Source organism: Mauremys reevesii, linkage group 3, assembly GCF_016161935.1.
Source record: "Mauremys reevesii isolate NIE-2019 linkage group 3, ASM1616193v1, whole genome shotgun sequence".
NCBI classification, from domain to species: domain Eukaryota; kingdom Metazoa; phylum Chordata; order Testudines; family Geoemydidae; genus Mauremys; species Mauremys reevesii.
Window position 1 is genome coordinate 71,804,460 of NC_052625.1, and position 12,349 is coordinate 71,816,808.

General features: G+C 48.8%; 1 protein-coding gene across 3 annotated transcripts in view; it reads right to left on the minus strand.

The window, feature by feature from the left end:
• The window catches only part of CATSPERE (catsper channel auxiliary subunit epsilon), a 104,288-nt gene that overhangs the window by 46,114 nt on the left and 45,825 nt on the right, over window positions 1–12,349 (minus strand). For all 3 annotated transcript variants that reach the window (XM_039529349.1, XM_039529350.1, XM_039529351.1), the window contains 2 exons: window positions 8,748–9,240; window positions 1,785–2,259 (listed from right to left, as the gene is read on the minus strand). In XM_039529349.1, the coding sequence (XP_039385283.1) occupies window positions 1,785–2,259; window positions 8,748–9,240 (968 nt within the window). The remainder of the gene's footprint in view (window positions 1–1,784; window positions 2,260–8,747; window positions 9,241–12,349) is intronic.

Below are 12,349 nucleotides of genomic sequence, written 5' to 3' on the forward strand. Positions count from 1 at the left end.
TAAGTCTGCAGCTTTGGGGCATGTGGTTCAGACCCTGGGTCTGTGCTGGAGCAGACTGGTGTATCTGGCTCAACAAAGCAGGGTTCTGGAGGCCCAAACTGGCAGAGAAAACTGGTTCAGAGGTAGTCTCAATGCATCAGATGACAGTCCCGAGGGAGTTTCTGTGATTGAACCTGTCACAGGCCCCTTCTGGAATTTCATGGGAGAAATGTTTTTGCCATAAGGCTAAACTGACCATTCAGATGAACAAGGCCAGAAGATCAGTTTCCACTAAGGCAGAGATGTTCCAGAGGACCGTAAGATATGAGATGTTTCAAGAGCCAAGGAGAACCCAGAAAAGAGTCATCAAAGGAATAAGCACAGGTCTAGGAAAAAAGGATGAACAGATCCAGGGCCCATGAAATTGTGGAAGTTGAACAGTCTAGGGCCTCCCAGGGACCAAGGGACCTTATTACAGAGCTCATGTGCCCCAGGGGATTGCAACAAGGAAAATGTTGAAGCCTAACTTACTCTAGTAAATGTCCTGACATGGAAGGCTCACTGCAATGGCAAATGGAGATAAGATGCAATGTGCCTCCTTGGCACCGAATATCACAGATTCCTGCACAGCACAAGAAGTGCAAGGGCTTGAATACACAGATCTCAGCATCAAAGGGCACAAAGTTGGGACATCACCCACACCAGTTTCCTTCTACACTTAGGAACTACTGAATACACAGCCAGCTTTGTCACTGTGCTTCCTTACCTTCCCCAATGCCAAGTGAGAATGGTGAAGGTCAAGTCAGAGTCATAACTCCTGTACTTTTTCTCTCTCCCACTGTTCAGAAGACAAAATCTAAGCACCAGAAAGTCATTCTGTTTAACCTCTGGGCCTTCTTAGTAGAGCTCAATGCAGAGGAAGCCTTAGTTCCAACTTTTTATAATCTGGTTTTGATAGAAATAGTCAAGGGTTTCTCTACACCAATTTTACTAGGCACAGGTGCTTACTTAAGGCAAATATAGCTATGATGTCAAGGGTGCCTTTCAATGTGAATGCAGCCAGACACTCAGCACCACACTTACTCAAGTTGGCCTTAAATTCTTCAACAGTAAGAACTGAAGGCAGCACTCCCATCTCTAGACCTTTGGGGAATGGTACTGAAAAAGACATGCAGCTTCTGCCTGTATTGTGCCTCACACTAAGGCATTTCAGCCATCATACATGAACATCATGTCTGTCATGTCTGACATTATGAAATTGCATAACACATTAGGCATACAGTCAATCTTCTTGGTGGTGGCTAAGACAATGGCACATAAAAGGTTTTTGTTTTTAATAATACTAAAAACACTAATAAGGTGGGAAAATGATGGAAAAATGTGTAAAAGATACTGTTAAGTCCTTGTTTGTTGGGAATCAGAAGGAACTGAGCGGTGGTTGCAGTCCTTTATATACAGAAGGACCTGAGGGGTGGTTGCAGTCCTTTAGTCGTGAGGGAGATGCATGTATTGCCCCAATAGATACTGTTGGCTAGAAGATTTCAAGTTTCCCTACTTGTGGCATGCAACTCTCAAGAATGGTTATCCATGTGGCAATACTTGAAGGGCAAAATTTTGTTAACTATAATTTAAATATGCCTATTCATCTAAAAATGGTAGATTTCAGTCCTTCTGAACCAATTAATTTAATCAAATACATAATTGCTATAATCATCTAGAAAAGAGATGTCTTCAGGGATCCCCTTATTTCTAAAGTTGCTGTCTTACACCCAAATTATTATGTATTCAAATGTAATATACTTAACCAATAACCAGTTGGTGAATAGTGCTCCCTTGAGATACTTCCGATAGCTTCTGATTTAACCCAATTACCATAACAAATCCATTAATTGTGTTGTTTTTATAGCTATAATAGACCATTTCCTTGTTCCACAACAGCATAGATGGTGATGCTGAATATACAAATTCCATTAGCATAAAACCCTGGGGAGGAGCTTTTAAGGAAAAGTCTCTTAGGACCCACAAATCTCGGTCTTCATTATAAGCTGACAGATAAAACACCCTGGAGGAGCTGCACCCAACGCAGGCCATTAGCAAAGAAACTTCAGATGGGCGTGAGTCATAGCAAACAGTGCCTATAGATAAAGAAGCAGTCACTGGCAAATCTAGGACCGTCTTTAGGGTTGTTGTATCTGTTATTTTAATAAACACATTGCCATCATATCCTAGATATTGTTCAGTTGGTGTCCATATTGCTACTGTACTTAATTTTCTTCCACTCTGTAAAAAAATAAAAATAAAAATTGAACAAAGCTATTAGATAAATAGTGTGGCAAAATACCTGCCCCTCTGTTTGTTAGCTCAGTCCGTCCCAGCCTCAGAGGCACAGGCTAGGGCACAAGGGAAAAAAAAACCCTTCTCAATCTCACAAGGCCGGGCTGATTCCTTCTCAGCCAGCCCCCTAGTTCTAGTTTCTTTTCCCCCCCTGGGGAGAATGCCCTCCGTCCTGCAGCGAGTCTCAGAGTTCCGCTGTCCCTCCTTGCTGGCAGCTGCCCTGCTTCTCTCATCCTCCTTCCCCCCGCCGCCTTCCTTGTCAGGGAGGGTTTAAAAAGGTCTCTAGCAACTGGGGCCAGCTGAACCTGATTAGTTTCTTCCTAACCCCTGCCCCAGCTGAACCTTATTTTGCTGGCTAAGCCTTCCTGGCTAATTGTTACCCCTCTCCAGGTAGCTAATTGGCCTGAATTTGCCACATATCGCCCCCCCCCCCGCTCAACACCACGGGGTTGGGCCACTTGGGTCGGAAAACAATGTACCCGTGACAGGCCATCCGCATTGCCATGTTGAGTCCCAGACCGGTGCCGAACCGTGAAGTGGAAGGGCTGAAGCGACAGGAACCATCTCGTCACTCGCGCGTTCTTGTCCTTGTTCTGGTGCATCCATTGCAACGGGGCATGGTCCGTGACTAGGGCAAATCTCCATCCCAGTAAATAATAGCGGAGGCTTTCTACGGCCCACTTTACCGCCAGACATTCCTTCTCCACGATGGCGTACTTCCGTTCTCTAGGCAGGAGCTTTCTACTAAGGTAGAGGACGGGGTGTTCGTCATCTCCGACCATTTGGGAAAGCACCGCCCCCAGGCCTACTTCCGAGGCGTCCGTCTGTAGGACGAACTCCTGCCCCCAGTCTGGGGCTACTAGGACAGGGTCCGTGCAGAGGGCCGTTCGTAGATCCACAAAAGCGGCTTCGGCCGCAGCAGACCATTTCACTATGTCCGGGCCCCGAGCCTGGTCAGGTCCGTTAAGGGGCATGCCCTGGTGGCAAAGTGGGGAATGAACCGCCTATAGTACCCCACGAGTCCCAGGAATGCTCGGACCTGCTTTTTCCGCAGTGGCCGGGGCCACTTCAATATGGCGTCTAGCTTGTTGAGTTGGGGCCTCACCACGCCCCTCCCCACTACATACCCCAGGTATTTGGCTTCAGCTAACCCGATCGAACACTTGGAGGGATTCGCGGTCAGTCCGGCCTTTCTCAGGGTATCTAGTACTGCCTCTACCTTTCCGAGATGCGTCTCCCAGTCGGGGCTATATATGATGACATCATCAAGATAGGCAGCAGCGTACTCCCTATGGGTCCGTAACAGCTTATCCATTAGCCGCTGGAAGGTAGTGGGGGCCCCATGTAATCCAAAGGGAAGAACGGTGTATTGATATAGTCCTTCCGGGGTTGCAAAGGCCGTCTTCTCCTTGTCGGTCTTCGCCAGGGGGATCTGCCAATAGCCCTTGGTAAGGTCCAGGGTAGACATGAACCGGGCCTTTCCCAATCTGTCGATCAGTTCGTCGATCCTGGGTAAGGGGTAGGCGTCAAATCGGGATACCTCGTTCAGCTTGCGGAAGTCGTTGCAGAACCTCATACTGCCGTCTGGCTTTGGCACCAGAACCACGGGACTGGACCACTGGCTATGAGACTCTTCAATAACCCCTAGGGCCAGCATCTTCCTGACCTCTTTCTGAATTTCCTCTCTTTTGGCCTCCGGGATCCGGTATGGCTTGACGTGCACCTTCACCCCGGGCTCTGTGAAGATGTGATGGTGAACTTCCGTAGTTCTACCGGGTTTCTCCGAGAACACGTCTTGGTTGCGTTTGACCAGGCTGACCGCCTCGGATCGTTGTTCTGGGGTCAGCTCCAGGGATATTCCCACCTGGTTGGGCTGATCGTCTTTAGGGGGTGGCGCCCCCAACATCGTTGCCAGGGTTTCTCTATCCTGCCAGGGTTTCAGCAGATTTATGTGATAGATCTGCTCCAGCTTCCGGCGGCCTGGCTGCCGGACCTTGTAGTTAACTTCCCCTACTGCCTCAATTACCTCATAGGGTCCCTGCCATCTGGCCAGGAGCTTGCTCTCTGCCGTGGGTATGAGCACCATCACCCGGTCCCCCACCTGGAACTTCCGGGCCTTTGCTTGACGGTTGTAGTAGGTCCATTGTGCCCCTTGGGCCTTCTCCATGTGTTCGCGTACTAGGGGGGTGACCCTGGCGATTCGGTCTCTCATTTGTAGCACATGTTCCACAATGTTTCTCCCCGGGTTTGGCTGTTCTTCCCAGTCTTCTTTAGCCAGGTCCAGTATGCCCCTGGGGTGCCGACCATATAACAGCTCGAAGGGGGAGAATCCCGTGGAGGCCTGAGGAACCTCCCGGACGGCAAACAGCACGTATGGTAGCAGGGTGTCCCAGTCTTTTCCATCGCAGCTGATCACCTTCCGCAACATGTTTTTCAACGTCTTGTTAAAGCGTTCAACGAGGCCATCGGTCTGGGGGTGGTAGACCGACGTTCGGAGGGTCCGTATGTGGAGCAGGTCACACAAGTCCTTCATCAGCTTGGAAACAAAGGGGGTCCCTTGGTCTGTCAGGATCTCCCTAGGTATCCCTACTCTGGAGAATATCTGGACTAATTCTTTGGCTATGGACTTGGACATGGTATTCCGCAGGGGGATGGCCTCGGGGTATCGGGTGGCATAATCCAATACTACTAGGATGTACCGATGGCCCCGGGCTGACTTTTCTAATGGCCCCACTATGTCCATAGCTATACGCTCGAACGGGATCTCAATAATCGGTAGAGGGACCAGAGGGGCCCGTAAATATGGTCGGGGCCCATGTAGTTGGCACTCCGGACAGGAGGAACAATACTGCCGGATGGCTGCATAAATGCCAGGCCAAAAAAACCTCTGTAGAACCCGGTCGAGGGTCTTATCCATCCCTAGATGGGCCCCGAACAGATGACTGTGGGCCAGGTCCATTACCGCCCTTTGATGCTTCCGGGGGACCAAGAGTTGTTCGATGACTCGCTCTTGGACCCGGACTACTCTATACAGCAAATCCTTTTTAATCATGTAATACGGTCCTGGTCCCTTAGCTCTTCCCTCCACCGGGACCCCATTCACCTCGACTACTTCTTTAAAAATGTTGTGGAAAAGGGTTCATTGGCCTGATCCTGACCAAAAGTCCCACGTGCGGCCCCTATGGGCCCCATTTTGGGGGGGGGGTCCTCCTCCCCCTTCCCCTTGGAGATAGCCTTCGGGGAACCTGGCCCAACAAGTGGGCTGGAGTCGGCTGGCCTGGCCCCGCTGTCAGCTGCGCCCCTTCTTTCCCCCGCCAATGTAGGCGTCAGGTACCGGGTCAGGATCCTCGTCCCCCTCCTTTTGTCGGCCCTCCGTTCCCTCCGAGGTTTCCTGGGCTTCCCCGGTGGGGAGAACACGTCCTGGCCAAACTCGTGGAAAGCGGGGAGAGGGTCCCCCATCTGGGCCGCCCCTGGGGCCCCAGGGTTCTCCCACCCTTCCTCCTCTTTCCCGGGGAGTAGGCCATCAAATCCCGGGAAGTCTCGTCCGATAAGGACAGGGTAAGGGAGCTTCGGAACGACTCCTACCGTCACCTCGGTGGGGTTTCCGAGCACCTCAATGCGTACAGGGACGGTCGGGTAGTAGCCGACATCCCCATGTACACAGGATATTCCCGAGCGCTTGGCCTGGGATAGTTGGCCCGGCCTGACCAGCTTCCCAGAGACCAGCGTAATCGCACTGCCTGAGCCTATTAATGCTGTGGTCCCTATCCCGTTCAACTTAACGGGCCGAGTGTATCTATGAGGGACCATCGTGCCCCCGACCAGACTGATTAGCCCGCACGGTTCCCCTATTTCCCCTAGTTTGCACTGCATAGGCTCCCCAAGGTTAGGGCATTGGGCAGCAATGTGCCCTAGTTCACCACAGGCATAACATCGGTACCCCCCCTTGGGCAGCCCCCTATTTTTCGGGCTGCTGGGACGCATTCCCAGAGGCCGTCTTCCCCAGTCCTCCAGTCTTTCCGGGACTGCCGGTGGTTCCTTCACCTCCTGCCTCCCCTCCATTTTCCGGCCCGGGGCTAGGGCGAACGGGGGCCTCGGTGTAGAGGCTGGCCTCCGATATTGGCGCCTCCCTCCCCCGGGGGTCTGAGATAGTTCTTGGGCTGCCAAGTGTCTCTCCACGAGAGCAACCAGATCATCATAAGAGGAGGGGTTGTTTTGGCAGACCCACCCCCGTATGTCCGGCGGCAACCCTCTCATGTATCTGTCCAATACCAGGAGTTCTAATACCTTCTCCGGCCCATGGGCCTCGGGGCGGAGCCACTTCCGAGCAAGGTGTATCAGATCGAATAGCTGGGACCTCGGGGGTTTGTCCTCCCGATACTTCCACTCGTGGAAGCGCTGGGCCCTTATGGCAGGCGTCAGGCCTGCCCTCGCCAGGATCTCCGCCTTCAGCCGAGAGTAATCCATGGCTGCTTCCGCGGGCATGTCAAAGTAGGCTTTCTGGGCCTCCCCACATAGAAATGGAGCCAGCAGACCGGCCCACTGGTCCTGTGGCCAGGCCTCCCGCCGGGCCGTCCTCTCGAACGCAAGGAGATATGCCTTTACATCGTCCTCTGGTATCATCTTCTGCAAGTAGTTGCTTGCCCGTAGCGGTCGGGTCCCCTGGGCCCCCTGCGTCATTGTGGTCAGGGCCTTCAACTGATTCACTACCTCGGTCAGGTTTGCTCGATCTTGGGCTGCCTGGCTCATCAACAGCTGGTTGGTCTCCTGTTGTACCCGTACGGACTCCTGCTGGGCGGCCACCTGCACTCTGGTAGCCTCTTGTTGGGCCGCAGTGGCCTGTATCAGTGCCTTCAGCACATCCTCCATTTTAGAATTTTTTTTTTTTTTTTTTTTTTGTGGTCTTCACCCTGCCCAGTTACGGCTTGCCATGGAGCTGCATCCACTAGGCGATCCCACTCCTGACACCACGTGTGGCAAAATACCTGCCCCTCTGTTTGTTAGCTCAGTCCGTCCCAGCCTCAGAGGCACAGGCTAGGGCACAAGGGAAAAAAAAACCCTTCTCAATCTCACAAGGCCGGGCTGATTCCTTCTCAGCCAGCCCCCTAGTTCTAGTTTCTTTTCCCCCCCTGGGGAGAATGCCCTCCGTCCTGCAGCGAGTCTCAGAGTTCCGCTGTCCCTCCTTGCTGGCAGCTGCCCTGTTTCTCTCATCCTCCTTCCCCCCCCCCGCCTTCCTTGTCAGGGAGGGTTTAAAAAGGTCTCTAGCAACTGGGGCCAGCTGAACCTGATTAGTTTCTTCCTAACCCCTGCCCCAGCTGAACCTTATTTTGCTGGCTAAGCCTTCCTGGCTAATTGTTACCCCTCTCCAGGTAGCTAATTGGCCTGAATTTGCCACAATAGTAACCTTAAGACACTGTACAAACGATTCCCTCTCAAGCTTTGCATAAATGATACCAGTATCTCCATTAAAAAGTAAAAAAGATTTTCAGCTGATGTAATTAGCCTAGCTCCACTAGAGTCAAGTTGCTGTTATGGACTGGGAAGTAGGTGGTCTGGCCTAGTAGTCAGAACAGAAGTCATGTCTAGTGGGCAGAGCAGGCATCCAGCTTGGGGAATGAAGCCAAGGGTCAGCACCAGAGTCAACTGCCAGTTACCAGAGCCAGGGGTCAAGCCAGAGTCAGAACCAGGAATTGAAGCTGAGGGTCAAAGACCAAATGCCAGAGCCATGGGTCAAAGCAGAGTCAGGGTCTGAAGTTAGAGGCTGGGGTCAGAGCCAAAAGTGGTAACTGACAATTGGAGGTAAGACATAAAGGCAGGAACTAGAGGAGAGGCAAGGAGCAAGCACAGTGCAGGAGCATGGTGTAAACAGGAGCAAAAGCAGGGGTCAGGCAGTAGCCAGGAGTAGAACAGGAAAAGGGATGGGTGCCGGAGGCAGGCACAAGCAGGGTCCAAAGCAGCCGCAACAGGAAATCACTTTGTTGCTCAGACAAACTTCCTGTGCCTCCTTCTGGCTTAAATAGCATGGTTGGAGCAATTGGTGGAGCTGGGTGATCCCCCAATATTAGTGCCTTGGGTGAGGCTATAGTCCTACAAGCTTCTTGGCCCATCAGATTTCAGAAGACATTAGGTGGAGACCAGCAGGCAGCCGCTGTCTGGGAACTCCTAGGCCTGGGTTCATAGACCTGGGACATCATATTCACAAACTTAAGTCCTCATCCTGGAACTAGTTCCATGTGGGTACTCCTCTGGACCCATGTAGAGCCAACTGTAGCATCAGGTACTTATTTTTAAATGACCTGAAAATTAATTTGTTGCACTCAGTGCACTTTTAATTCCAAACCTAGTATTATATCAGGGGACAATGGGTTAATCCCCAGGCCTAGTGAAGCACTTTCATATTTCAAAATGTAAAACAAGAATTGTGTGTGACTCACCTGTACTGGATATTCAGATGAACACCAAAGTCTTGACTGTATTCCAGTTATTCCTGTTTCTGGTAGATTGTATTCAGATCCAAGTTTAAAAAACCGATTGGACTCTCTTTTGTAAACTGTCCCCATTATTAAAAATAAGATTCCATCGTCAGTTAAAACAATATCAGTTACTTTATGACTTAAGTCAAAGCCCAAAATGTGTGCTGGAGCTTTGATTTCTTTATAAGTTATGAATCCATCATTTGTATGGAAAGTTCCAAATTCTGATAACAAAAGCGCAGTTGTTGGAATACAGGCAGACCACTCAATGAAGGGCTCACTACCAGCTGGGGAACAGAGGGAATTGTCATTTACATTGTTAGGAAATGGCTCTTCAGGCCTGGAAATGATAAAGGGACTATCTAGAACAAAACAATCCTGGAAAGCTATTGCCTTTCCATGGATATTAGTTATGATGTCATCTAACATTGCAGGTACATTAATTATCCAGAATCTGAAAATGGAAGAAATGACAGATAAATTGGCAAGAATTAAACTTTATATCAGATTCATTAAGAAAAATAATTCCTGACAAATTTCAGAGTTTGTAGCAACTCCAAAACAATTTATTTCCCATTTCTTTTTAACAATTTTCTCTAAACCTTTAACATTTTTCAAGTCACAATATTCTCAGGCACACCCTACGGTCACAGTGTTCAGCACATATGCCAGCAGCTATTAGAGTAGTGGTACTGTTGTTACTACAGACAAGCTGTGCACTCCTGATCACAATCATTTATATTTGTAGGGACATACCACTTTTTCAGATTGTTTCCTGCTATTCCCCCATTCTCACCAAATGTAAAATATAAAATTAAAATAAAATTGGGGGTGGGAGACCAAAATCTGCCTTCAGTGGGACTTTAACCTGCAACAGCAGCCAGGCCTCTAATGTTCAGTGTCTCAGTAAATGCTGGGAATCATAGATTAGTAGGGCTGGAAGGGACCTCAAGAGATCATCTAGTCCAACCCCCTGCTCAAAGAAGGACCACTCCTCAACTAAATCCCCAAATGGCCCACTCAAGGATTGAACTCACAACCCTGGGTTTAGCAGACCAATGCTCAAACCACTGAGCTATCCCTCACATATCCCATACATCTCTGAATTGTCTCACATAAACGGGTAAGAAATGTACATTCTCTGGAGCTGAGAGCACAAGGACTGGTTATGACATCATGGATTACTGTGGCAACAGCAGATAGAGCCATTCTTATAGTCACTTTTGCCATGAACAGTAAAAGCTGCATTACTTAAAATGAGTTTCCTAACTTTAGGTGACACTGATGACACTAGTGGATGAAAAAGGTATGTTATTAATATCAGGATATGAATTATTTGGTCACAAATTCACTTGGGTCAATGTTTAGCTAGTGGTAGAGGTAGCCAAACTTCCACAATTCTATAAAAATAGGGCTGTTTTAATAATGGAGCTGAGATAGTTGAATATGAGAAAAAACAGCCAAACTTTGTCTTTAGATATACACATGCAACTGCTATTGATTTCAATGCAAATTGTATGCATGTATTCAAAGGCAAAATTTGGTCCATAGAGAAGAAGAATAATGAAGTAATAAAACTTTCTACGTGGGCATGCATCAGCATTATTGGAGAAACAAACCCTATTACTCTATATGATGAGTGATCTTGTTTTTCCACTCTCTTTTATTTGGTTCTTCATACTACTGTCATATAGAGAAAGAAGAGGTTAAAAATAAGACAGAAAATAGATATTACAACTCACTTCACCGTAACAGCAACTTACTAAAACTGCCATAATTTATAAAAGGATTTTATCCAATTTGCCAAAAATGCTTCTATTCCTTTGGTTAAGTAAGTGCAAATATTAGAGAAAGCCTTTATCTGACGATAAATTATGATAATGATGTGTTGCTATATTGCCACCTAGTGATGAAATGGATGAGATCCAGTTGAAAAAGATGTTTCACAGAGATGACAGTAGGCCAAATTCAGTCTCTAACCCAAATGTAATAGTGATGTAAACAGTGGTGTAAGTTACTTGTTGAGTGTAAACTGGTTAGAAAAAGGCAGTAAGATGAAAATTAGTGCAACTTGTTTTAATATGGTATTCAGAGTGTGTAAAAACAACTGCAAATTAAAAGTCAAAGGGACAGATGGCGCGCATGTTTCAGGAATGCAGCTAACAAAAGAGCCCGCTACACTTTAATCTAAGACTGAATCATCTTCAATACTCCTGGGGCCAAATCTAGCCCTGTGGTAAGCCTGTGAAATTCCCACTAACTTCAATGAGTATTTGTGCAGGGGAGAATGTTGTTACCGCAGAGTACCACATTGATGGAAAACACACGTGCTTTGCACATCCACTGAATAAAAAAAAATAAAAAATAATCAGTGCAAGTTATTCTTCTTTACCATATCTATTTTCTGATCAGCTCACATCAAGGTATAAATTATATCATCATTTACATCCCTGCTGAATTTGGCCCTTAGTGTTTCTGTTATATATTACATAGTTTTGTAAATACTATAGCATTAGTCATTAAAATTAATATGTTGCCAGAAGATGGAGCAAACAGTGAAGAAAGTAGAGAAAAAGACGGTTACTCACCTTTGTAACTGTTGTTCTTCGAGATGTGTTGCTCATATCCATTCCAATTAGGTGTGCGCGCACCATGTGCACGATCGTCGGAAGATTTTTACCCTAGTAACACTCGGTAAGTTGGCTGAGGCGACCCCTGAAGTGGCGCCCTTATGGTGCAAGATATATGCCCCTGCCGACCCAGTGCCCCCTCAGTTCCTTCTTGCTGGCTACTCAGACAGAGGGGAAGGAGGGTGGGTTTGTGTAGCAGGATGGACCTCTGCTCTGGGTTTTAAGGGGTTTAAAAGCAGCTTGGCAGGGTTTGAGAGCTGCTGCTCTCAAAGCTGGGCTGATTGGGGAAGTAGCCGCAGCTGGGCCACACCCCAATCAGGCCACAGCTGGCCCTTATAAAAGGCTGTGAGCCAGGAGCCCAGTCAGTCTCTCTCTGCCTTCAGAGAAAGAAGGGCCTGGCTGCAGGGAACTGAGACAAAGTACCTGAGGGTGAAGCAGGGCTGGGGAAAGGCTGAGGAGCTGGGGAAGCTCCGGCCTGGAAAACCCCAGGCTGCGGCCTAGCAGAGGGAAAAAGGTACTCAGAGTTGCAGGGGGCTACCTAGGGGTAGGCCAAGGCAGCAGGTCCAAACCCCCTTTGCTGATGATGAGTACTGGATACTGCAGTCTGCCCCAGTGAACGGGGGCTAGATAGAGACTGGGCAGAAGCCACTACTGAGGCGAAGTGGGGATAGTAGGGTGGGGGTTCCCCTGGGACGGGGAAACCCAATTAAGAGTTAAAGGGGCACCGGGGTCCTGGGAGGGACACGGGGGCTCGTACTAAACAGGTGGATCACTGGCCAGCAGAGGGCGCTCCAGGGCTGGAAAGAGCTAATTCCCCAGAGTCACCAGCAGGAGGCGCCGCAGGGGTGAGTCCGACCCGTTTACAGTTTGGAATGGATCTGAGCAACACATCTTGAAGAACAACAGTTACAAAGGTGAGTAACCATCTTTTCT